The 27,150-nt window shown below is 41.4% G+C and overlaps 1 protein-coding gene across 1 annotated transcript in view; it reads left to right on the top strand.

Moving 5' to 3' along the window:
- Positions 1-6,176: 6,176 nt before the first annotated feature.
- The window catches only part of LOC122541221 (collagen alpha-1(V) chain-like), a 46,541-nt gene continuing 25,567 nt past the window's right edge, over positions 6,177-27,150 (top strand). Inside the window, exons 1-4 of the mRNA XM_043677845.1 lie at positions 6,177-6,242; positions 8,677-8,719; positions 18,049-18,055; positions 23,403-23,410. Coding sequence (XP_043533780.1) covers positions 6,177-6,242; positions 8,677-8,719; positions 18,049-18,055; positions 23,403-23,410 — 124 coding nt within the window. The remainder of the gene's footprint in view (positions 6,243-8,676; positions 8,720-18,048; positions 18,056-23,402; positions 23,411-27,150) is intronic.

Raw genomic sequence — 27,150 nt, 5'->3', positions numbered from 1 at the left:
AATAATTCTTTGGGATATGCTAAAAGTGGATGCATGAAACTTAGTCAACATCCTTAAAGTAACATAGAATCTGTGTTTAGTACAGTCGCTCCAATTTACACACGCCTTGACTTGTAGAGGTTTGTCATCCCAAACAAAACGTTATAAAAATAGGAACGGTTTCTTTCTCACTGGGTCCTGGGCTAAGCTCCACATGATTCTATCATGACAGATACTTACACTAAAATCTTGTCTGAAAATACTTCTCATGCTGATGCCCGAACCAGTAGTACCCAACATTCCATTACAGGCAATAGATTTTCAAAAACTGAAGAGACCTATTGGGTGTACTTGCAGTCAAATGAAAGGGTAAAACTCTGGAAGAGATTTAGAATGTCTCACAAAATACAACCATTTGTCGTGTCTATGCGTGGAACTGATTGCTAGATCATAATGCAGTTGAAAAGTGAAGAAAGACAGACATCAGCACACAAACACGAATTGACAAATCTTCGGTTGCCCTTCTCACTTACCAGGAACACCAACAATAGCAATAACCATGTGGTATGCTTTGCTGATAATGTGAAATATTCCCATTGTTTTCATTGTGGATGATCTGTTCCTTGGTTATCTAAGCAGCTTGTATTATTAAATACTCAAGGACATTCACAGAACCTGTAACATTCACAAATTGAGACCTCCACAGAGACACTGATGGTGAAACATTTTATGAACAGTTTATTTTTAATTTCGTTTACAACATTTGGCTAATTGGAGTACTGGATACCCAGTGTTAACGCAGAATTGCAAAATACTTCAATTCAAGTATTCCTATTTAGCCGGCTAAATAGAATAAGCTCTGCAACTTGAAAGCAATTGTGCAATGACTTAATTGCAGTAAGCCCACTCCCTAAATTTCTTACATTTTTAAAACAATCTTCATAATATTAAGGCTATGATTGGGGAAATCAATTGCTGCTTATGTGTAAATGAAAATCTTGTGGAACGTGGTTATCACTGAGAATCCCAAGATACGTTGACCACCCCTAATTACTATGGAATTGATTAGGTCGTTACACCAGTTCAGGGAAAGTTAAGACTCGTCACATTCCTGTGGGTCTGGGGCGGCATGCAGGTCAAATCAGATAAAAAATGACAGCTTCCCTTTTTATCAGCGTTATGAATGAAAGGCAAAGGTCGTTACACCAGTTCAGGGAAAGTTAAGACTCGTCACATTCCTGTGGGTCTGGGGCGGCATGCAGGTCAAATCAGATAAAAATGACAGCTTCCCTTTTTATCAGCGTAATGAATGAAAGGCAAAAGATCCACCTAAATGTCGAGGAAAACGTCATAATCCTATATAGAGAACAGATTGAGAGAGAATAATAGAGAATAAATTGCAAATTTGCTTCATGTTCCACATGACATATGGTATATTTCTTACATCATAGCAGTCACCACTTATATTCTTCGATTTCATGGATTCCGGAATAGTCCAACGTTAGACATTAGAAAATTAGATATTTGTAAGTTTAGAGGAACAACATTTATTTCAAAACTATGTGTTATTGTGTTTTTTTTTCATCTTGCACTCAGGATATTTGAGGAGAATTCCTATTCACGGGCAAAACAAAAATTGATACTGCTTTAGTGAAAAGTGCTGATTAGGAAGTGGAACTCCTATGGATAGAGGTTTCGCCAAAGAGAATGTATCCAATGAAGCTGATTGCCAGGTAACTGCCAGATGTTACGTTTAAATTTGCAGCTATCTCTACTTGGTAACAACATGATCCATGAAACGTCAAGCAATTAATTGCAGACACCTTTTTTTTTCTGAGCTGAAAGGGATGCAGTACATAGTTTCTTTATGCCTCTAAAGAACATGCATATTTCCATTCAAGAAAGGAGAAAGAAAGAAAACTTGGTAATGCAGTATACTTAGACTTGTCTTAGTCAACATCAAAGCACTTGAACCTAATAATAGGGAAATCATTTGATTGAAAATCTTAGCATGTTAAACAAAAACATGCTTTTATGTAAAATAAATTGTCGTCGTCAAAATTATTCGTAAAGTAAGGAGAGCATTCGTTGTATCATAAAAAGGATCGAATATGTGCAAAATGTCGCATTTATTGAAAGATATTAAATAAAATGCTGCTCAAATACTTAAGCTCTTTTAAAAATGTAAGAACACACGAAGAATAAACTAAGCTTCAGTGAGAAGCGTAACTGCAAAGTAACTGTGCACATTTAGAAATTTGATGCCGAGGGAGGAAAACATCATTTTCTTTTCTACGTTGTTACACCTCCGGTATCTATACCAAAAACAAGTAGCATCATGAAACGAAAGGATGATGCAGAGTTAAATGCAAAACTTTGAGTGCTTACAATTTATGTCTCTGTGTCTCGTGGACTCCAAAGAAAATCAATGAGTGACGCAGTAGGAGTAAAGATTAGTTATTATTTGATTAGTGAACATTTTTCACTCTTTATTCTAAACAACGGTTTTCCATTTTACCTATGATAAAACCTGAAAGTTTGTGAGAGGATTTGTAGCTCGGGTGCTCGTTGTTGTGATTCTGTTCACCGAGCTGGGAATTTGTGTTGCAGATGTTTTGTCCCATGTCGAGGTGACATCCTCAGAGGTTGGGAGCCTCCTGTGAAGCGCTTCTGTGATCTTTGCCGGAGGAAAGATCACAGAAGCGCTTCACAGGAGGTTCCCAAGCACTGAGGATGTCACCTAGACAGGGGATGAAACGTCTGCAACACAAATTCCCAGCTCGGCGAACAAACCCACAACTATGATAAAACCTGTCGAATTTACAGGAACAAAACCACAAAGAAAAAATAATTGGATTATTAAACATCAGTAATAGATATGTACAGCATGGAAACAGACCCTTCAGTCCAACCCATCCATGCCGACTAGATATCCCAACCTAATCTAGTCTCACCTGCCAGCACCCGGCCCATAACCCTCCAAACCCTGCCTATTCATGTACCCATCCAAATGCATCTTAAATGTTGCAATTGTACCAGCCTCCAGCCAAATCATCTGGCAGCTCATTCCATACACGAACCACTCTCTTCGTGAAAACGTTGCCCCTTAGGTCTCTTTTGTATCTTTCCCTTCTCACCCTAAACATATGCCCTCTAATTCTGGACTCCCTGACCCCAGGGAAAATACTTTGCCTATTTATCCTATCCATGTCCCTCATAATTTTGTAAACCTCTATTTCTAATTCTTAAATAATGACGGATGGCAGGGCGAATGATGGCTTGCATTGCTTCTGTGGGCACTGATCGATGCCAGCAGGTGACTACAATAATCATGTTTGCAGGTCCGTACCTGTTATCGCAAAACAGGTCCCATTTTTTCTAAAAGTTGTTCCTTTTATCAAGGATACCGTGTCATTCTTTTTCCAGAAGGGTCATAAAGGGTCCTTTTAGGCTAACTTGGTACAGAGAATAAAAGGATTTTGAGAGGTTTTTTTGTGTATCTGATAACAGATGAGACTTCATGCCAACGTGGTCATGTCTTTGAAGTGAAGTGTACAATGGAAGCGGAGTAGTTAGCTCTCTAGCTGAGCATTTCAGTCCAGAACTAGTTGAGGATATCAATAGTAAGCTGTGAGTAACCAGGCTCTCTCTCCTTCCGCCCTTCTAATTTCAATCTGTAAACATTTGTTCCCTTTGTACTGTGTTTAAAAGGGAGTCTACTTATTGGGAATATTGTGTATATTGGTAACAGCATAATTAGGTCCAGTATGGATAGAATGAGCTCTTAATTCAGTTCTTTGTGCTTCATCGAGTACTTTTGTGATTTTTCTTTTGTCTGTTTTAAAACCTGGTAGTTAACCCGCCAAATTACTCTGAGTAATTTTCACGTATACTTACTGAAATAAATTGCAATTTTATGGGCTGGGCTGCCTGCTTAACGATGTTTTGTGTGGTCTGGCCTCGTCTGTAACAGACTGGACTCTTTGTGGGATTTTAAGCAGCGAGTGGTAGATGCAAGTGACTTTATTTCGTGTGTTGGTTTGGTTGGGTCGACAAAGCTTAGGATAGTAATGGCTCTTTCAATTGTTACAAGTTTTCTGAAACTCGATGAGGTGACTTTGTGAGTTTCAGAAAAGGTAAATAAGACCAAGCTGCATGAATGAGCAAAAAATCTAGAATTGGACCTTCCTGCTTCTGTAGGAAATGAGAGATAATTATACCAGTCGCTCAGCATTCAAACTGGCTCCAATAGCCTTCAAAATCTGTACACATAGCAAAACTTCCAATGCAAATGAAGAAACTTGAGTTAGAGGTAAGATATAAGTAAAGAGCAACTGAAATAAAACAGTTTGAGTCACGGTTAAAGGCAGAAGTGAAAGAAAAAGAAGGAAAAGACAGAAAAAGAGAGCGTTTTGAACTTCAGAAACTGACACTTAAAAATGAAAGTCAGCTTAAAAGACGAGAGATGAAGGCTGAGTGCAACATTAACGAGGAAGTAATGCAAACTCATGTGAAAGATTAGAGTATTAAAATGGCAAGGTTACAACTCAAGTGGCTGATGATTATCAGCTAGTCCATAAAACACAGTTTGGTTTCCAGAATGAATTTCATTCCATGAGGGATAGAAATTGGGGAAAAAAGAAATTCTCACGTGGAAAGGTAAAGGTAAATCTCAGGGAAGATCATAAAAATACTTTAGATAGGTAATTATTTTTGAGGAATTCAAAAATGCACTGCCTGAAGCACTGTGAACTCATATGGAAGAGCAGATAATTAAAAGAGCAAGATTAGCAACTTAAAGGGCTGGTGATTATGGGCTGATCCATAAAACTCGGTTTGGCTTTCAGTATCAATTTCAGACCATGACGGATAGAAACTGGGGCAAAGAGAAATCCTGACGTGGAAAGGGAAAGGTAAATCTCAGTGAAAATTATAAGGATAACTTACGACAAGGTTAAAAAAAACTCTTGAGATGGACAAACAAGATAAAAAAAACGTCAGTGTTTTCATTGTAATAAAGTGGGCCACACCAAGTCATAGTGTTGGTGGGCTCGGAGAAGACGAGATGTAGGAAGAAAAAGACAAACCTCGAAGTTTTCTTACACTAGTAATAAAAAGCACAAGAGAAGTTAACTGTGTCAGAGTCTAAAAGATGATCAGAGGTTGATTAAGGAAGTACTGCCAGATCTGCTGAAAAAGCATACAAGGATAAATTTACTCACATGGGCCAGGAGTAGCAGGTAAACAGGTTACAATATTATAGGACACCGGATCCACTCAGTCTGTAATGCTGAAGGATGAGGAGATATGTACTCCTGAGGGACTATTCCCAGTAAAGATGCTTGTAACAGGAAGCCTGGTGAGACAAAGAACGTTCAATTATGTAAAGCGAGGCAAGAGAGTCCAGAAGTTGCTTCTGTGGGCACTGATCGATGCCAGCAGGTGACTACAATAATCATATTTGGAGGTCCGTGCCTGTTATCACAAAACAGATCCCATTTTTTCTAAAAGTTGTTCCTTTTATCAAGGATACTGTGTCATTTCTTTTTTTCAGAAGGGTCATAAAGGGTCCTTTTAGGCTAACTTGGTACAGAGAATAAAATGATTTTGAGAAGTTTTTTGTGTATCTGTTAACAGATGAGACTTCATGGCAACGTGGTCATGTCTTTGAAGTGAAGTGTACAATGGAAGCGGAGTAGTTAGCTCTCTAGCTGAGCATTTCAGTCCAGAACTAGTTGAGGATATCAATAGTAAGCTGTGAGTAACCAGGCTCTCTCTCCTTCCGCCCTTCTAATTTCAACCTGTAAACATTTGTTCCCTTTGTACTGTGTTTAAAAGGGAGTCTACTTATTGGGAATATTGTGTATATTGGTAACAGCATAATTAGGTCCAGTATGGATAGAATGAGCTCTTAATTCAGTTCTTTGTGCTTCATCGTGTACTTTTGTGATTTTTCTTTTGTCTGTTTTAAAACCTGGTAGTTAACTGGCCAAATTACTCTGAGTAATTTTCACGTATACTTACTGAAATAAATTGCAATTTTATGGGCTGGGCTGCCTGCTTAACGATGTTTTGTGTGGTCTGGCCTCGTCTGTAACAGACTGGACTCTTTGTGGGATTTTAAGCAGCGAGTGGTAGATGCAAGTGACTTTATTTCGTGTGTTGGTTTGGTTGGGTCGACAAAGCTTAGGATAGTAATGGCTCTTTCAATTGTTACAAGTTTTCTGAAAGACGATGAGATGACTTTGGGAGTTTCAGAAAAGGTAAATAAGACCAAGCTGCATGAATGAGCAAAAAATCTAGAATTGGACCTTCCTGCTTCTGTAGGAAATGAGAGATAATTATACCAGTCGCTCAGCATTTAAACTTGCTCCAATAGCCTTCAAAATCTGTATACATAGCAAAACTTCCATTGCAAATGAAGAAACTTGAGTTAGAGGCAAGATATAAGTAAAGAGCAACTGAAATAAAACAGTTTGTGTTACGGTTAAAGGCAGAAATGAAAGAAAAAGAAGGAAGAGACAGAAAAAGAGAGAGTTTTGAACTTCAGAAACTGAAACTTAAAAATGAAAGTCAGCTTAAAAGACTAGAGATGAATGCTGAGTGCAACATTAACGAGGAAGTAATGCAAACTCATGTGAAAGATTAGAGTATTAAAATGGCAAGGTTAACAACTCAAGTGGCTGATGATTATCAGCTCGTCCATAAAACACAGTTTGGTTTCCAGAATCAATTTCATTCCATGAGGAATAGAAATTGGGGCAAAAAGAAATTCTCAGTGGAAAGGTAAAGGTAAATCTCAGGGAAGATCATAAAAATAATTTAGATAGGTAATTATTTTTGAGGAATTCAAACATGCACTGCCTGAAGTACTGTGAACTCATATGGAAGAGCAGATAATTGAAAGAGCAAGAATAGCAACTTAAAGGGCTGGTGATTATGGGCTGATCCATAAAACTCGGTTTGGCTTTCAGAATCAATTTCAGACCATGACGGATAGAAACTGGGGCAAAGAGAAATCCTGACGTGGAAAGGGAAAGGTAAATCTCAGTGAAAATTATAAGGATAACTTACGACAAGGTTAAAAAAAACTCTTCAGATGGACAAACAAGATAAAAAAACGCCAGTGTTTTCATTGGAATAAAGTGGGCCACACGAAGTCATAGTGTTGGTGGGCTAGGAGAAGACGAGATGTAGGAAGAAAAAGACAAACCTAGAAATATTGTTACACTCGTAATAAAAAGCACAAGAGAAGTTAACTATGTCAGAGTCTAAAAATGATTTGAGGTTGATAAAGGAAGTACTGCCAGATCTGCTGAAAAAGCATACAAGCATAAATTTACTCACATGGGCCAGGAGTAGCAGGTAAACAGGTTACAATATTATAGGACACCGGATCCACTCAGTCTGTAATGCTGAAGGATGAGGAAATATGTACTCCTGAGGGACTATTCCCAGTAAAGATCCTTGTAACAGGAAGCCTGGTGAGACAAAGAACGTTCAATTATGTAAAGCGAAGCGAGAGAGTCCAGAAGGAGTGGGGCATTTGTGTAAGGAGGACAGAACAAACTCTCAGCTCCAGGACAACAATCTGTCCTTGCAAATGATATAGCTCATTCACCGGTAGGCATGCTGCCTACTCTAATTAAAAAATCCAGTGGAGACGCAGGCAATTGAAGAAATGAAGGATATGTGTCTAGGAATTTTCCCAGATTGTGTGATCGCAAGATCACAGAGGCACAAGTTGAAGCAGGAGAGAACAAAAGGCATAGATAAGGAAACTGACATAACTTTATCAGAAACTTAAATCGAATAGTTAAATGGGACAGAGCAGGAGCAAATAGGTAAACACGCAAGTATCTTTTGCATAAAAAGACAGAGATGGAGACTGAATGCATTCCTTTGTGTTATTACTTAAAGATGATGTCTTAGTGAGTAAATGAAGACCATGAGACTTTCAAGCAGATGAAAAATGGGCAGTGATTCATCAAATTGTTTTGCCGTAGGGTATAGAAAGAAGGTGCTGCGAGTGGCGCATGAGCTACCACTTGAAAACCATTTAGGGGTGAGGAAAACATCGGCTAAAATACAAAAGTATTTTTACTGGCCTGCACTACACAAGATGTGTTTGACTTTGTCAGACTTGTCATACATATCAGCTAATCAGAAAACCACAGGCAGTAATAAAACCTGCACCTTTAATACCTATTCCAGCATTTGAGGAATCTTTCACAAGAGTATTTATTGACTGTGTAGGTCCCCTACGTCAAACAAAAACTAGCAATAAGTATTTATAAACAATAAACGATGTGTCGACTCGATGTCCAGAGGCAATCCCATTACACGACAACACAACAAAAAGGGGTTGTAGAAGAATAACTTCTTTTTTAACCAGATACTGACTACCAATAGCAATCCAGTCAGATCAAGGATCAAACTTCACGTCCAAACTATTCAAAGAGGTTATGGATATCATGGGAATAAAACAATTCAAATCTACTGCATACCATCCAGAATCGAGCGTATACACACACACGCACACACACACACACACTTGTGTGTGTGGATAGATAGATAGATAGATAGATAGATAGATAGATAGATAGATAGATAGATAGATAGATAGATAGATAGATAGATAGATAGATAGATAGATAGATAGATAGAATGATTGATTGATTAATTGATTATTTGGAGTCGGGGATTACGTGTCGTGTGCTAAAGATTGCAGCTCTGCATGGTGCTGGTGAGGCGATACCCTGAGAATTGCGTACAGTTTTTTGTCTCCTTACTCGAACAGAGGAGGTTCACTAGGTTAATTCTGGAGTTTGAGGTTTGGCTTCTGAAGAGAGACTGAGTAGACAGGGATTATGGTCATTGGAATTTAGTAGAATAGGGAGATCTTATGGAAACAAATAAAATTATGGAGGGAATAGATGAGCTAGAAATAGAGAGGATGTTTCCACTGGCAGATGAAACTAGGACAAGATGTCATAACAGTTTTGGACTCAACAGAGAAGAAATTTCTTCAATTAGAGGGTTGTAAATCTAGCTCATTCACCTTGCCCAGTGAAGTAGTTGGCGCTACCTTGGGCAAACTTTTGTTTAAAGTGACATAGATTTTTTTTGAACAATCAAAGAATTAAGGGACGCGGTGAGTGCATGGGCAAGTGGAGCTCAGTGTACGAAAAGATCAGCCACGATCTTATTGAATGCGGAGCAGGCTCTGAGGGCTGATAGCTTACTCCTGCTCGTAGTTCTTTTGTTATTCTATTCAATAATATAGTCTAAAACTTCAAAAAGGAGAATGTGTGTCTGACTTACATAATGAGTTGTTTAGAGGTAAAATTATATATATTCACACTGTAGCTTAGTGAGTGAAATTGCAGGTGGTCTGTATTTATCTTATGCTTCCTGGTCATCGTTTTTTCAAAGGCAGACCTCCTTGCGATTGTGAGTGAAACTCAACTGTGACTGTTTATCAGATGTGCTGAGAAACGAAGTGTGGGCGATGAAGGGGGTGCAACAAAGAAGAAGCACACTCGTGAAGAACGAAATTTATGATGCTCAATATGTTGAAACGTGAAGTGTGGAATCTCATGAGAAAAGAAAATGTGGATTTTTTTTTCTGTAATGTTTGGTCACTGGACTTTCAAACAAAAATGAAACCACGACAGTACAGATAGAGTCTATTTTGCTTATATTTCTATACCGACACCATGAAAAGCATCCTAAACAGATACCACCCTCCATTAGCCATGGCTAACATAGCCAGCATGCACACATCGGGAAAATCTACTTTTCTGCATTCATTAATCTCCTCTAAAGCACCTGAGCAAATGCCACACAACACCAGGACAACATACAAACACCATGAAGACGTTAACTCAAAGCTGGAAACTAATATGGGGTCCCTGGTGTTTTGAGGGAGCCATCGTAAGCACTCAAATACCACAGTTAGCAATTTCTGAAAGAAGTGCAGAATATAGACTGGTTTAGAAAGATAATTCGAATAATTGATTCCTGCTAGCCTAAATGCATTTTCTGAAGGAAGAGATTTTATTTTGTGTGGACCACTGGCCAGATTTGAAGAACAAAAATCATCATCGCCGGGTTTCAGGTGGAGACGTGATCGGACAGAGTGTGATCATCCACACACATTAAAAACCATATTTATAATGCTTCTGTCATTTATTAACAAGGAAGGAGTTAGCTAATTGAACATCGTTCATATAGAAACTAGATCTTAATAAATTAAACATGTAAAGGGAACAGATGAATGAAGATTTGAACAGAACAATTGAAAAATTTTGCATTGTCATTCACGATAAATGATCAAACTAAGACCCTCACAGGAGCTATAAACCAGTAAATGAGAGGGAGCACTTAACTCAGGAAAATTGATGAAGATTGATATGAGTATTGGAGAAACTCTGTGACAAGTGCCTGCATCCTGACGACCTCCATCTTCAGGTCTTCATTGAATTGCTCGTGAGACAGTTGATAGAAGGTTCGTTGCATTCAAAGCGTTTAGTCTGCTTTTCTTTCCACACCTGCTTGTTAGACTATACCTTTCAAGGATATAGTCTAGGTCCAAACTTTCATTTAATGGCGAGTGAAAGGCGCTGCATTCCAGATATGATTTGACTTGTGAACCTTTAATTAACACAAATTTTATACTTACAGCGTATTAAAATTTTAATGAAAGAAATTGACATTACGTTAACACTATTGAAATACTTAACAAAATAATACATATTCTATTTATTGCTTGTCAACTGTTCAAATATTCCAGTGCCTGAAAATGAAACTGTTATTATAAACAAATTTAACAAAACAAATTTCCTTCACTTGCTATCCCCTCCAGTTGAGGAGAAGCAATGCTGACAGAAATAACCTAGTGGAAAAGAGAGAACTGAAGATTAATGTGGAGGTGAGAGAGAGCTGCGTCTCGCAGCTCCAACAGCAATAATGCCAACTTCAATAACTGAAAGCATAACTTAAATCTAGGGTCTGTGAAGAACTGGTTCTAACCACTCGAACTTCTTTTATCTTCTTTAAACAAAAGTCAAAGCTATTTAATGTGTTTTCCACCAAGCAGACACCTTGCTGTCAATGTTATTATACCTCTCCTCAAGTAAATTGGTGAGAACAAATACCAACACTCACTTTGTTCACATCGATAGTCACTTGAAATAGATTGGCACAGATCGGTATTGCTGCTTCCTGACCAGGTGTCAACACAGCTTTCAACCTGTAAAATATGCTATGGACCAGGCTAGACTCCTCAAAACATTCCAAGAAGGTAGCCCAGAACTTGACTTTGCTCGCAGTTTTAAGGAAATATAAAGTGGATATTCCAAGAGAGATACAGCTGGTCAAACCACTTAGTTTTAAACAAAGCAGAATTTATTTACTAGATAATCGAATGAAGCACAAACAGAAGAGATAACAACACAAAATAACTTAACCTATACGAAAATCCAAAAGATTATCCCAAATTAATGATGTTTTGTTTCCCAGTACTTGCAACAATGGCAATAAACAACACTTGGCACAAAAGGAAAAATCAAACACAGTTCTTTACAGGACAAAAGTCAGAGAGAAATAAGTATGGTCCCGCTTCTTTGGGTCAAGCAGCTTTTTCAACACGACTGTGCAAAAATCGAACCAAACCCAGAGTGAGGCTGAGCTGGGAGCACTGGTCACTCCACTTTCATTGTGAAAGTGTGTTTTATTAACATGAAAACCTTTTCCCTGAGGCAGTATATGTTAGCTAAATTGGCCCGGAAACCAATCCACTTTTCGAAGTCCGTGTCTTTTGTGACCTCTCAGAACACAAAAACAAGAGCAACAAAAACGTGTTAAAAGAGCAGCATCGTCACACGTATCCACTGAAAAAATAATGAATCGTCAATATCCAAGGATGGCTTCATTTTAAAACCACTCAATCTTAAACTGTTAGTACCCTATCCCACACATATACACTACGTAGACAATAATCAAGCAAATATGCACGACCACATTTTGTTTCAGTCTGTTTTGCCCCTGCCATCGAATGCCTCTGTTTCTCATTCAAGCCTTGAGAATGTGTCGGCACATACGCCTACTCATACTGCTACGCACACAATTTTCAAATTCAACAGTTGTACCAACAAGCTGCATCTAAACATTCTGGCATTTTTCTCCTTAGATTTCTACATAATCTTCAATGCTTCACGATCAGCCATAGCCGTTTAAATGTTGTAAAACCAATAACAAGTTGCAAGTTTCCTTCTTTGTTGATGAATGTTCAATTTCCTGGAGAAATATCCGATAGGTCTGTCCATCTTCTTGTGGTCTACTTGCGAGAGTACAGCACTGATACCCACATCACTTGTGTCAATATCCACTTTGAATGGCATTGCATAATTAGATTTGGCTAATACTGAGGCAGTGGTTAATACATCTTTCAGGCTGTAAAATGCGTTCTGACAACCTGCTGTCCACGGAAACGTCTTGTTTTTCATTAGCAATTTAGTGAATGAAGCAGCCACACTGCGAATACCTCGACTGCAGATGCTGGAGATCAGAGTCAAAAAGAATGGCGATGGAAAAGCACAGCAGGTCAGGCCACATTCGAGGAGAAGCAGAGTCGACGTTTCAGGCATCAGCTCTTCATCAAGAATGTTGGGGTGCGGGGTGCTGTTGCAAGATAGCTGAAAGAGAAATGGGAGGGGTCTGTGGCTGGGGGAGAAGCTAGCTATGAATGCAATAGGTAGATACCGGTGTGGGTAATGGTCACAGGTCGAAGGAGAGGGTGGAGCAGAGAGGTGGGAAGGAAGGTGGACAGGGACGACAGTTCAACAGGACCGTGCTGAGTTGGAGAGTTGGATCTGAGATAAGGTTGGTCGATCATGAAACAGGTCAAATCGATATTGATCTTGTGTGGTTGGAGGGTTCGAAGTGGAAGATGAGTTGTTCTTCCGCCAGGCGTTGGGTTACTAGAATTTGGCAGTGAAGGAATCCAAGGACTTGCATTTTCTTGGCGGATTGAGAGGGGGTGTTGAAGTGTTCGGCCACAGGGTGGTGGGGTTGATTGGTGGGTGTGTCCCACAGATGTTCTCAGGAAAGTTCCGTATGCTGATATCCTGTCTGCAGAATGTGGAGGAGGACACATTGAGAGCAATATACACAGTAGATGAGGTGTTTGGAGGTGCAGAAAAATCTTTGCCAAATACAGAAGGATCCTTTGGGCCTTGGATGAAGGTGAGGTGGGCAAGGGAAGGCTTCGTCAGTAGAGAGGTGAGTTGTTTTGAGGCATGGACCTGACGAGGAAGCCACGAGAGAAATCACACAGGATGCTGAAAGTGTTGGGGAGAGAATTATATTTCTGGTGGTAGGGTCTGACTGCAGGTTGTAGAAATGTTGGATGATGATGTGTTGTATCCAGAGGTTGGTGTGGTGGAAGGTGGGGATCAAGGGGGTTCTGTCCTTCCTGTATTTGGAGGGGTTGGGTTCAAGAGCAGAGGTGCAGAAAGCGGACCATATGTATTGGAGGGCATTTTAACCACTTGGGAGTGGAAAAATCAACATTCATGGTCCTCGATTGCTCAATGGCTATCTGTATTTTCCAGTGCATCACTTTGTGACTTGAAAATATTAGAGTCCATTCGGCATGAAAAAGCCAAAATTGCCTTCACTCTTTCTGACAACGATAGCTGTCAGTATCCTCTGAGCAAATCGAACGTAGAAATATAAGTTGCTTGTCTTTTCAACCCAGTTTTCCAAATGCGGCGTCAGATATGCAACAGTCTATGTAACAGGATTGTCTTTGCGATAGTCCACAGGTAACCGTTGTGTATTATCTGGTTTTGGACCATTACTATGGGTGAGCTGGAGTCACTGTAACTCACTTTGATTATCTCACCTTGGAGCATGCGTTCAATCTCCTTTTCAACCTGTGCCAACGTTAGAGGGTTATGCCTTCACGGATGTTGCTTAATCAGAACAGCATTTCCTTTCTCTACATCATGCTGAATTAGGTTAGTACTTAACAGCTTGTTTAGACATCTCCCCATGTGGTAGTAACAACTCTTTCAGGTCATTTCAATTTTCTTCTGCAAGGTCACCTGATAATTCATTCTAATTTTTAACGACGTCCTCATTGTTTAATTTAATTTGAGGGAAGTCCCATTCAGAATCCTCTTAACTTTGTTCATCCCACTGTGTTGTAACCAATGACTTGCTTTCCTTCCATATCAAATACCCTTTTGAGGATATTAACATGTCAAATTCTCTGAGATTTCTTCCTGTCTGGTGTACTTATCAAATAGTTCAATTCACTCAATGTCATTTCAACCTAAATGTTCAAGTATGTAGATGTATCACTGTTTTTCCAATGTGTGCAGAACGGTTTCCTGACACAGTATGTACTGGTAATGAACCCCGCCAGGTGTTAGATTTTGAGGTAGGCGAGGGTAGGTTTACATTAGCGATGCAAAGGGATAGGTATATACCATAAGGCAAGAGTTACAGCTGGGGGAATGGCCGTTACAATGCGATTAGGCAAGATTAAGGACACATAGGATAGGGAGAGAAACTGCAGGCGATGGGCATAATTGAAACGTGGATCTTATTAAAGGACCAGCTACTGCTGGCCCGAGATAAGTATGTTCCAATCAGGCAGGGAGGAAGTTGTCGATCGCTGGAGCCATGCTTTACGAAGTACGTTGAACCTCTTCTCAAGAGGAAGAAAATGGCTTCTGTTTGGATGAGATGTAATGGTTCAGTTAGAGCGCTTGAAAGTTACAGGTTAGCCAGTAAAGAACTAAAGAGAGAGTTAAGAAGAGCCAGAGGGGAGAAGCGAAGTCGTTGGCTGATAGGATCAAGGAAAATCCTAAGGCTTTCTACAGGCCTATCAGGAGTAAAAGAATAACTAGTGTTAGATTGGAGCCAATCAAGCATAGTGTATGGAAGATTCGCATGGAGTTCGAGGACACAGGGGAAGGGCTAAGTGAATACTTTTCCTCAGTATTCACACTAGAAAAAGACAATGTGATGGAGGACAATACTGAGATATAGGCTACGAGTCTAGGTGGGATTGATGTGCATAAGAAGGAGGTGTTAGCAATTCTGGACAGTGCAAAAATAAATAACTCCCCTGGTCATGATGGTATTTATCCTGGGATACAGCGCAGAACTGGCCATTCAGTGTTGCGTCGAACTGTGAACTATTCTCAGGTCATCCCGTTACACTATACCAAAATCATTCATACGCTTATCTAAGGATTGTTAAAATCTCCCAAATGTTGCTGAGTGACTACATTATCAGGTAGGGCATTCCATTGCCTTACCACTCACTGCGTTAGGAATCTGCCTCTGACATCTGTCTTAAATCTATCACCCTTCAATTTGTAGTTATGTCCCCTTGTACAAGCTGACGTCATCATCCTAGGAAAAAGACTTTCACTGTTTACCCGACTTTATCCTCTGATCATCTTGTCCATCTCTATCAAATCCTCTGAGCCTTCTTCTTTCCAATGAGAACAGACCCAAGTTTCTCAGACTTTCCTTACAAGATCTTCCACCCAGACTAGGCAACATCCAGGTAAATCTCCTCTACATCTTCGCCAGTGCTTCCACATCCTTTCCAACATATGGGGACAAGAACTGTTCACAATATTCCAAGTGTGGCTGCAATAGCGTTTTGTATAGTTGCAGTATTGCATTGCGGCTCCGAGACTCAATCCCTCTTTCAATGAAACCAACAAACCATATACCTTCTTAACAGCACTACCCACCTGGGTGGCAACTTTCTGGGATCTGTATACATGGACTCCAAGATCCCTCTGCACATCTACACTACCAAGAATCTTTCCATCGACCCAGTACTCTGCCTTTCTGTTATTCATCCCAAAGTGCATCACTTTACATTTATCTGCATTGAACTCCATTTTTCACCTCTCAGCTCACTTCTGCAGTTTATGCAGAAGTGCAACCTGCAACTTCCAACCTGTAACATTCTTTCAAACTCTCCACTACTCCACCAACTTTAGTGTCATCTGCAAATTTTCTACTCCATCCAGCTGTATCTGCGTCTACATCATTCATCAAAATGACAAACAGCAGTGGTCCGAAAACAGATCCTTGTTGTGCACCACCAGTAACTGGACTCCAGACTAAATATTTTCCATCAACTACCACTCGCTGCATTCTTTCCAAAACCAGTTTCTAATCCAAATTGCTAAATCACTTTTAATTCCATGTCTCTGCATTTTTTCCAACAGCCTGTCATGTGCAACGTTATCAAAGGCTTTACTGAAGTATATGTATACCACGTCAACTGCCTTACCCTCATCTACATGCTTGGTCAACTTCTCAAAAAAAAACTCAATGAGATTTGTGAGATACGACGTGCCCTTGATCAAACCAAGTTGACTATCTGAAATCAAGCTGTAGCTTGCACGATGATTATAAATCTTATCTCTCATAATCCTTTCCGAAACATTTCCTACAACAGAAGTAAGACTTACTGGTCGATAACAACCTGAATAATCTCTACTGCCCTTTTTGAATAAGTGTACAATTTCCAATCCTCCCGTCCTCTGGTACCAAATCTGTAGACAATGACGACTCAAATATTAACGACAAAGGCGAATCTATCCCCTCCTTAGCTTCTCAGACAATCCTTGGATAAATCCCATACCGCTCAGAGGACCTGTCGACGTTCACTCTTTCGAGAATTGATACCACCTGTTCGTAACAAACCTCGATCATTTCTAGTCTAATATCTCATACCCCATTCTTCTCCTCCACAATATTCTCCTTTTACTGATTCAAAGTTTGTGCGAAGATTTGTAGCTCGGGTGCTCGTTGTTGTGCTTCTGTTCGCCGAGCTGGAAGTTTTTGTTGCAAACGTTTCGTCCCCTGGCTAGGCGACATCATCAGTGCTTGGGAGCCTCCTGCGAAGCGCTTCTTTGATGTTTCCTCCGGTGTTTATAGTGGTCTGTCCCTGCCGCTTCCGGTTGTCAGTTTCAGCTGTCCGCTGTAGTGGTTTGTATATTAGGTCCAGGTCGATGTGTTGGTTGATGGAGTTTGTGGATGAATTCACAAACTCTAGGAATGCCTCTAGGAATTCCCTGGCTGTTCTCTGTCTGGCTTGCCCTATGATAGTAGTGTTGTCCCAATCGAATTCATGTTGCTTATTGTCTGCGTGTGTGGCTACTAAGGATAGCACTTTTCCTGATTGAAAACCGATGAGAAATGTTTGTTAGCACCTCTCCGAATTCTACAGGATCCACCTCAGCGTCCCACTTCTGTCTTTGATTGGCCTATTCCTACCCTCATCATCCTTTTATTCCTCACATATCTATAGAAAGCTTTAGGGTTCTCCTTATTCTATTTGCTAAACACTGCTCATGTCCTCTCTTCGTTCTTCTTAACTCTCTCGTTAAATCCTTGCAACATGATCTGTCGGAATCATCTTGCTTCCCCAGTTAAACCCCAGTTACCTTATCACTACCTCCCTGCCTGACAGGGACAGACCTATCAAGGACACGCAATATCTGTTCCTTAAACCAGCTCCACATTTCCATTGTCTACATCCCCTGCATTTTGCTACCACATTCTTGACCAATTGCATTATAATTGCCCTTGTCCCATCGATACCTCTAGACCGGCGGCATGTACCTATCCCTTTCCATCACTAAACAAAACGTAACTGAATTATGGTCACTCTCTCTGAAGTGCTCACCTCCAATTAAGTCAAACACCTGGCCTGGATCATTACCAAGCTCCAGATCCAGTGTGGCCTCCCCTCTTGTTGGCCCTCCTGTGTGTCAAAAAACCCTCCTGCACACATTGCACAAAATCTGATCCTTCCGACGTACTAGGGTTAGAGCATTTCCAGTCAATGTTGGGGAAGTTAAAGTCCCGCATAATGACCACCCTGTTCCTTTCACTCCTACCCAGAATAATTTTCCTAACCCTCTCTTCCACAGCCTTGGAACTCTGCGGAGGCCAATAATAAAACTCCAGGCAGTGTGACCTCTCATCTCCTGTTTCTAACCTCAGCCCACGTTACCTCAGTAGACGAGTCCGCAGCAAACGTTGTCTCAGCCACCGTTACTGTCCTTGACTAACAACGCCACGCCTTCTCCTGTTTTACCGCGTTGCCTCTTTTTAATGAAGGATCTCAACCCTGGAACCTGCAAAATCCATTCCTCACCCTGCTCTATCCATGTCTCCGAAATGTCAGATATACTTTGCCTCAGATATGCATGAGTAGAATACACGTACAGAGAAACGGCGAGCTATTGGAGGCACTTGAAAAGAAATGTGGATTTTTTTTAAAAAATGAAGGTAATGCTTGACCACAAGCTAATGTGAATGGACGAACAAAAGTCCTTGCTGTGAATTAAGAGGTGGGTAGCAGAGGTTTGGGTCCACGTGTGTTCCTGCATTGACTCTCTTGGGATTCTGTGCTTGCCCCGTTTAAATTTCATACCTATTTACCATTGCATTTGTCTTTCAGGGTCACCCTGGCCTGATTGGATTGATTGGACCACCAGGAGAGCAAGGGGAGAAGGGTGATCGTGGCCTGCCTGGTCCACCGGGAAAAGAAGGACTTAGAGGAGACACTGTAATTACTTTCAACCTTCATGTTTCAAATGAACACCAATTTCCTGCAGTATTTCAGTATTGCTGTTTAACATAGTCACATGGTACTTGTGTTGTGGTAATAAGTCTTTACGGCTCCCACAAAGACACAAGTCTAATCTCTGCTGTGTAAATGGGTGTCAGCCACTTAGCCTCAGTATTGCTGGGCTAGGGAGAGGAGTGATCTGACTGGGCTCTCAGATCCATCTCTTTGATACTGACCTTACCTATACAGTCATTGAACTCTCTCCCACTATGGTGTTAAGGACCCAAGTGACTGTTTGTTAATTTGTGGTCTTAACCTGTGAGGGAGCTGATCCTTTCAGCAATGACAAAACAGGTGCAAAGAGTCATTGGCACATCATGGCCATGTTATTTCTAACCAGTCTTTGGGCCTAAAGTGTTTTCCCAAAATCATTGAACTGCTGAGGTGCAGAAGGCATTGGGCCAAATGGTCTGTTCGGTCTGTTGTGCCTCCTCTGAGCAGTTTGACTTAGTGCCACCCTCCTGTTTCTTCCCCTTAACTCAAGGTCAGTGCAATTTCAAATTCCCAGTGCTATGACACAATTATATTTTGTCATTGTGCAGTACTCTTGTTAGCAATGTACTCTTGCACACTGTTGTCACACAGCCTGTCACAAGGTCCTTGTTTGTCTGTTAGCATTCAGTAGTTACTGGCACAGTCTCCAGGTTTTGGTCCTATGACAAAATCCAGGCATAAACCAACCTTGCCACCCCCACAGGCCGCTTTCAGAGACTTTTTTCTCACTACAAAAGTTTTCACACATTTCTATATTACCAGTTGTAAAATGTGCCAGCATCTTGCATATGGAGGATAATTGAAGAGACTGAGTCATTTGGGGATAATGTCGGAACGTGAAGTACATTTAGAAGATCACCTGTGATTCAGTTGAATGGTGTAGCAGGCTGAAGGGGCTAAATGGCCTAGACCTGCTCTTATGGTACAATGTTTTTGGACTGTTATTTCTTTGAAGGTAAGATTCCTTCATTGATGTAAGAACAGCAACCAGGTGCTGTTTATGTGTGACAGAAACAGAGGATGCATACTGTCTCTAGTCTTTCAAAGCTATTCACAATTTGAATTTTCTGACTCCTAGGCCTTTATTTTTCAAGAGAAAAGAGATGTAATCTGTCAATTCTTTTCTGAAAATTTTATCCATGCATTTCTGTTATCACCCTATCACCCCCGTAGGTTGTCATTGTATCTTCTCTAGAGTTTCTGTCCTTTATAAACGTGTTAACCAGAACTGCACCTAATACTCCACAAGATGCTGACAAGTGAACATTTCAACATTGTAATGTTAACTGCCCAACATTGTAACTATAATCTGTTAACAACAATCATTTTTATTCAACTCTATGACACAGTGGGTCAATGGGGTGGCATACTGGCTCAGTGGTTAGCACAGCTGCCTCACAGCGCCAGGGAACTGGATTTGATTCCACCCTTGGGAGTTGTCTGTTCTGGGCACAACTGTGCACTTTCTCCCCATGTTTGCGTGCATTTCTTCCAGGTGCTCCGGTTTCCTCCCACAATCCAAAGATGTGCTGCTCAGGTGAATTGGCCATGCTAAATTGCCCACAGTGTTCAAGGATGTGTAAGTTTGGTCATTCTTTGGGATAAATATAGGGTAGGGGATGGATCTGGGTGGGTTACTCTTCAGAGGTCGGTGTGGACCAGTTGGGCCAAATGGTCTATTTCCCCATTTTCAGGATTCTATGATACATATAGTGTTTTGCATATGACTGTAGAAATCTGACAGGGGCACCATCAAGATTATTTACCATTTAATCCTATTGGAGGTTTCAGCCGAATCCAACCCAGGCCTGAAGCCCTTACCAATAAAAATCAAACGAACGAATATGCAAGGGGTTACAGAATGTTTGGCACAAATTCTGCAACACGAGTTTACATCGTATTTTGGGTCAGTTTAAAGAATGCACACTGAAAGCTGGCCCGAGTCACTGTGTATAGGACACAACCCCAAACCAGCGAAAATTAGTTACTGTGATGAGATTCCATTCATTGTGCATATTTCTGGTCACCTGGAGATATTTGTTCAAATGTTATCCAGACCATTTCAAAATCTTCTGTTCCAGTTGTATAATTTCAGTTTACTCGGACAACAAAGCCACAAACCTTCGAAAGGCATTTAAATTTAAAATCATGTTGTTCATAGGTGGTGGTTGAGACTCACTGATTAAAAATGTTAATTTTTTTTAATGTGACAATCAAACCTCATCCAAGTCTTTAACATTAAGCAAGATTTTAAGAGCGGGGATCCTGGGGGAATATTATTTTGTGGAGAAGAGAGTAACTGTAGGCCGTAAGGTAGTCACTGAGCAATCCAATCTCTCACCTGAGAAAGTGGTGAGATTGTCGGACTCATTGACATGGAGAGTGAGTGGATTTAGATGCATTTAAGAAGGAACTGAATCAATCACATAAAAGAAAAATTTTGTAAAAGGAAGGTTTAACTTGAGAGGAACTGAAACACCAGCTTGGACTGGTCAGGAGAATGGGCCTGTTTCTGTGCCTTACGCTCTGTGCAATCCTGCATAAATGTTACAACATTGCACTGCAGCATTAGCTTATTGCAGTGCTTGGTGTGTTACAGTGTCAGGCAGCTATGGTGAGAATTGGTATTAGACAAGTTGGCTGGGCATGGGAGAGAAGTTAGGTAAACAGAGAGCGCCTTAATCAGAACAAAAATAAGTGCCACATGGAGGCGGGGCGGGGGATTAAAATGCACCAGACACACTCAGTGAGACAGCAAAGAGGGAGAGAAAGAGATAGGAAAAAGTTCAAATTTCCTCAGTATGAGCTTGTATTTAATTTTCACCTCATCGTTTCTTTGGTTCCAGGGTATTTCTGGTGGAACGGGACCCGTCGGTCCTCCTGGTCCTCCTGGATTACCGGTAAGGTTCACTCCTAGCTTGAAGACCATGGTATTTGGGCATCATTGAATGCAGCAACAACCTGAAGCCAGCTTGGGTGTTTTTCGACCCAGTTGCTCAGTTTGGTGGTAGTGGGGTGTTACAACAGGGGACATGGGAAAAAGGGGGAACCAATGGATTTACAATAATGCCACCAGCTTTAATGAAGTTTCTGCTTTCCGAGAAACATGCATTTGAAGAAAGGGCTCTAGGGAAGAAGGAGAGGGAGCACATCTTCAAAAAGCTCTCGGCCCATGACAATCTGTCCATGTTAATACTCTCACACCTAAGCAATCCAAAGCTTCATCGCCTCTGTGTTTTGCACCAGCCACCCCCCTTTCCAAACTCTGCTGTCCACCCTAGCCTGGATATTCCTGTCTTGTGACTAACTTTTCAAGGCTGAGATTACAAGCTTTTTGCCAACTGAGGAGGATTCAAGGTGTGAAACAGGGAAGTGGAGTTGATGACAAAGATCAGCCCTGATTTTATTCAACAGCAGAGTGGGTTAGAGGGACTAAATGGTCAACACCTGCTCACCTTCAGCTTTGCAGGGGGAGTCTTGATTTATGGTGGCTACAACCATGCAGATATTGCTTCCTATACAAATTCCAGATTTGGGGTGGCTGTTGATGAACCTCAAGAAACGACAAGTCGTTCTGCTATAATGCAATGGTTACATTTCTCTGCAACTCTGCACTATAGAAAATTACACAATAGAAAACTGCTCTCAAAATCACGCTGTACGAGATCGCCAAAGGAAATTGCTATAGCCACTAAGTAGAAAGTTCACATTATCCAAACGTCGATCGTGTTATGGCCATTATGCCAGAATGACCTGTACTATGGTAGGATAAGGCCGTTGTTCCACCAGTCCTCATCCAAACCCACGATGGCCAGTTCATTGTGACTGACTGAATCCTTTAATCAACTTCCTCTCCATCCCCACCGAAGCAACTCTCATCATCAAGCCATCTCCAGAGAGAAAAGCTAACTGGAGAAACCTAGAATAATGGGAGAAAATAATGCTCCAGGAAATTCCCCTGTGGAAGTCATCAAAAGCTGCAGTAGGATCGCATGACACCAATTGCTGTCTAGAAAGGTCTTTGGCTTCTCTTGTGATTCCATTCTCTTTTGAAACAGATCAGCACCCTCCACACCAGTCAGCGATGAATTCCAAAGACAATAGTCCCAAAGATTTTCTGCCACACTTCAGTTCAGTTTTACACAGTGACTGTATCTCCCTGGCAGACTTCAGAGGAGATGGGAGCACTGGTTGATTGTTCATCAGCTGGCAACCTTGGTGTATATCCAAGAAATTACCCTATACCTGTAGATACTGAAACTGAGTTTGTTCTGTTAGTATCCCATACACCAAACTTGGCTGTAGCCAGTTTTCTTTCATGCCGAATTTATGCATATCACTGTCAAGGTATTTATTGCCCAACCCTAATTACCTTAGAGAAGAAGCTGTGAGCTGCTTGCTTGAACTGCTGCAGTCCTTGGTTGGACTCAAGATACACCACATTGTTATAAAGCGAAGTCCCCCAGATGCTGGAAACCTGAAGTAAAACAGCAATTGCTGGAGAAATTCTGCAGGTCTAACAGCATCTGTGGAGACAAAGAGATTTAACGTTTTGAGTCCAGTATAACTATTCAGTGTGCAGTGAACTGGCCTAAAAACATTAACTCGACTTCTGTTTCCTCAGATGCTGCCAGATTTGCTGAGTTTCTCCAGCATCTTCGGTTTACATTACACCGACATTGATTGAAGTGAGTTTCAGGCTTTTGACCTAGCGACAGTATTGGAACAGAGATATGGTTGCGAGCCAGGATGGTGTGTGATTTGGAGGGGGCCCTGCAGCAGGTGGCATCTCCATGCATCTACTGCCCTTGTCCTCCGAGGTGGTGGAGGCCCCAGGTTTGGAAGGTGAATTGTTGAAATTTATTTTGATGATGGTGCTCATTGCTGCCACTCTTTGTGGGTGATGGACAGAGTCAGTGCTGACAATGGTGAATATGTTGTGAATAAAGTGGAATACTTTGACCTAGATAGTGACCCAGAGTCTGTCTGGAGGAATAGGAGGGCCCAGCTCAAGAAAGAGCCCTCTTCATGAACAATCTTACTTGGAGAAGCACAAAATGGACAAGGGTGGTTTTTCACAATTTTTATGGCAGCTAACAAATGTGTAAGTTCTAAAAGATAATCAGTACTCAAAAGAGTTAATATTACAGTTTAGATATATGGATTACAGGTAAAACACTTGCTTTGGGTATTTTTCTTCATTGAAGTTTAATGTGCTGAGGCATACAACAGGGGACATGGGAAAAAGGGGGAACCAATGGATTTACAATAATGCCACCAGCTTTAATGAAGTTTCTGCTTTCCGAGAAACATGCATTTGAAGAAAGGGCACTAGGGAAGAAGGAGAGGGAGCACATCTTCAAAAAGCTCTCGGCCCATGACAATCTGTCCATGTTAATACTCTCACACCAAGAAGAGTCATCCTGGACTATGTTAACTGTGCTTCTGTCTCCACAGATGCTGTAAGACCTCCAGCATTCTGTGTCTGTTTCACACAGATGCTGTAAGACCTCCAGCATTCTGTGTCTGTTTCAGATTTCCAATGCCCACAGTATTTTTACTCATTTGATGATTATGGGGACACCTTGCTTGATGGTGGACTCCTTCAGCCAATTCTGTTGCTGCTCTGGCTGCTGTCTACTTTGAGATGTATGACATTACTGTGTTGGAGATGCCTTCACTGCTGTCTTTCTAATGTGTTTCTGGTTCCATTCTTGTCTTCCAGGGTCCGCCTGGTCCTAAAGGGTCGAAAGGTTCTCAGGTGAGTCAACTCTATTCACAACATATGCCCTAGAGTTAGGGTAACGTTGCAGCCACAGTCTTTTAGAGAACCTGGACAGAGAGCGCGTACCTCGACTCTGGAATGAAATGTTGATCGCCTCTGTGGAATGCTAGATTCTTCAGAGAACCACTTTATCACTGTAGCTGCAAAGAAGCTCGTTGTAAAGGGAGAGCTGTGAGTAAGAAATTCCATAAGTGACCCCACAGCACAATTTTAAAGAGAAGGTGATTTCTTCCTAGTAAGACAGGCCAATATGTATCCCTCAACCCGTACCATTGAAACAGATGGCCTGGGTTGTTGTGTAGTTTGGCTGCAGTGATTTCTCGCATTGTAACAATGACCAAAATTCACAACAATGCTTTCGCAGTAAAGCACTTTGGAGAGGTCCTGAAATTGGAAAGGCCCAAAATTAAGTAATTTTCACAATCCCTAAAGCTCACTTTTGTGGGGTTGGGGTGGGAGGGAAGGCATCTGCAGATTGAAACTTGACAGGGTAACCCCAGAATTTGAACAGTCTTCACTCGTTGTGCCTGATGTTGGGTTAGAATCTGAAACAAGCAATGATTGGAACCAAACAGATGACTGCTCCATTGCTCCTTCATACTTCTTTCCAAAGAGATGCATCAAATACGTCCATCACCCAGCAATTCACTAGACCTTGAATGTTCACTTCTCCCTCACGTCCAGCAGACAGCTCAAAGTTTGAATGTCCTCTGAGAATAGAATTGTAGCTTGAGATGCAAACTTTAGTGATGAGGGTAGATTGAAGAAGTTGCAATTGTTCTCCTTAGACAGAAGAAGGCTAAGAGGGAATTCGATAAAGGTTTTCAAAATCATGAGCAGGCTGCATAGAACAGATAGGAAGAAGCTGTTTCGGCTCATAAAACAGAAATGGTCAAGAGGGCATTGATTTTATAATGATGTGGAAACAAGTAAGGGTGATGTGAGATCAATCTTTTTACACAGTGAGTAGTTACAAAATGGAATGCATTGCCAGGCAGTGAGGTTGGAACAGGTTAAATTGAGGCATTCAAGAGGGGCATTAGATAGTTGTTTTGATACAGATGGCGTACAGGGTAAAGGCAAGGGATTATCAGGAGGATATTGAAATGGTGCAGATACAGTGGGCTGAATGGTCTCCTTCTACAACAATACCATCCTGTGATTCTGAGATGGGGCCAGAGTTGTACAGCAGTGCATGCAGCCAAGGTGGCTGTGCAAGGCCAGTCTTTGGTGGGCTGGAGGTAAGGAATGGACTGAGGTCTCCCTCACCTGGGTACTTGGGATACTGAGCAGAATCTGCCCAGCCAGGTTCCTCAGTCACCTATCACATGAATGCCCTGCGTTGTGCTCATAGAGCAGTGCTGATGCTGACTGCAGCCTTGTCCTCTGTGTGGCTGTGGGTGAGTTTGGGATGGGACGATCGATATGACCCTTGAACCGCTTGCAGTGGGTAGAGTTGAGTTTGCCAGGCAGGTTGCCAAAGGAATCTCGGTGCTCGGACTGATGATTTCAGTGGCATTAACAGCAGTTCCTGCAGGGCCTTCCTCTAATCTCTCACTGATTTCACTGGCCCTCAATGGAGTAACACTGGGAGCCTTCCTAGCGGTAAGTACTGATAGCAGTCTTGTTTTGGGGGGCTCTTACTATCCAGGCTGAATAATACATGTAACACCTGTGTGAAGCCTGTTATGCTGGGTTTGCTGAAACAAAGCATGGAAGTGACAATGCAAATCTCGGAGACTGACGTGTCGAACTGTATTATCAGTGGTCATCCGTTGACCGGGCAGTAGTTCAACTCTAACCCCCTTCTTCAACCCGCACTCCCCCTTGCCTGTGTATATTCTGCCATCATTGTCGTCCCTGTCTAATTTCCTCAGCATCCCTGATTTTGATTGCTACACTATTGGTAATGTGCTGTCAGCGGCCTGGGCCGTTAAGGCCCAGAATTCTGTCCCCATACTTCTCTGCTTCCCCTTTAAGATTCCTGTTAAAACCTGTCCCTTTGATGCCGTGTCCTCTTAAGCAACTTGGTGTCATGCTTCGGCTGACAATGCTTCTGTGAAATGCTTTGTGATGTTTGACTATGTTAAAAGTGCTGTATCAATACATGTGTTGTATTTGACCATGTCCCCTCTCTCTCTTTCTCCTCTGATTCTTGCAGGGTACTGCTGGTCCTAAAGGGCAGCGAGGTGTTACTGGTCCTCCTGGTGTTCCTGTAAGTTGAATCGATTGATGGCTTTTGCACGTTTTGCCACAGTGAATAGTGTTGAGTTAGCCTCTGACTCCAGCTGAGGAAGGTTGGAGAGCATGTACCAGGCTTTGCTTGGCCAACTGATGTGTTGCACTTACCACTTGTCTGTACACTCAACTGGGGCTCCATCAACTTCCAGAGAACAGAAGTCTGGAGTATCCACGGAGCATTTTCGAGGTGCTACTCGCTGGTACAGCATGAAAATGGCATTAAATCAGTTCAGATTTCTTTTGCTGTAATTCAACCGAGACCGATCTCTTTCCAAAGACCAGGCATCAGTTCTAGCTCAGTGTAGATTGACTGCTTCAATAGGCAGGTTGTGAAGAGGGCATGTCATATGGATATAGAATATTCTGATGTTGTTAAAAATATTCCACAGATTCTGTGGAACAGTGTAGAGGGAACTTTACTCTCTACCTAACACCATGCTGTATCTTTTCTGTGCGTATTTGATGG

The sequence above is a fragment of the Chiloscyllium plagiosum genome, chromosome 37 (genome assembly GCF_004010195.1).
Source record: "Chiloscyllium plagiosum isolate BGI_BamShark_2017 chromosome 37, ASM401019v2, whole genome shotgun sequence".
Lineage (NCBI taxonomy): Eukaryota > Metazoa > Chordata > Chondrichthyes > Orectolobiformes > Hemiscylliidae > Chiloscyllium > Chiloscyllium plagiosum.
The sequence above is the reverse complement of the archived record's forward strand: the minus strand, read 5'-3'. Positions and strand labels throughout refer to the sequence as shown.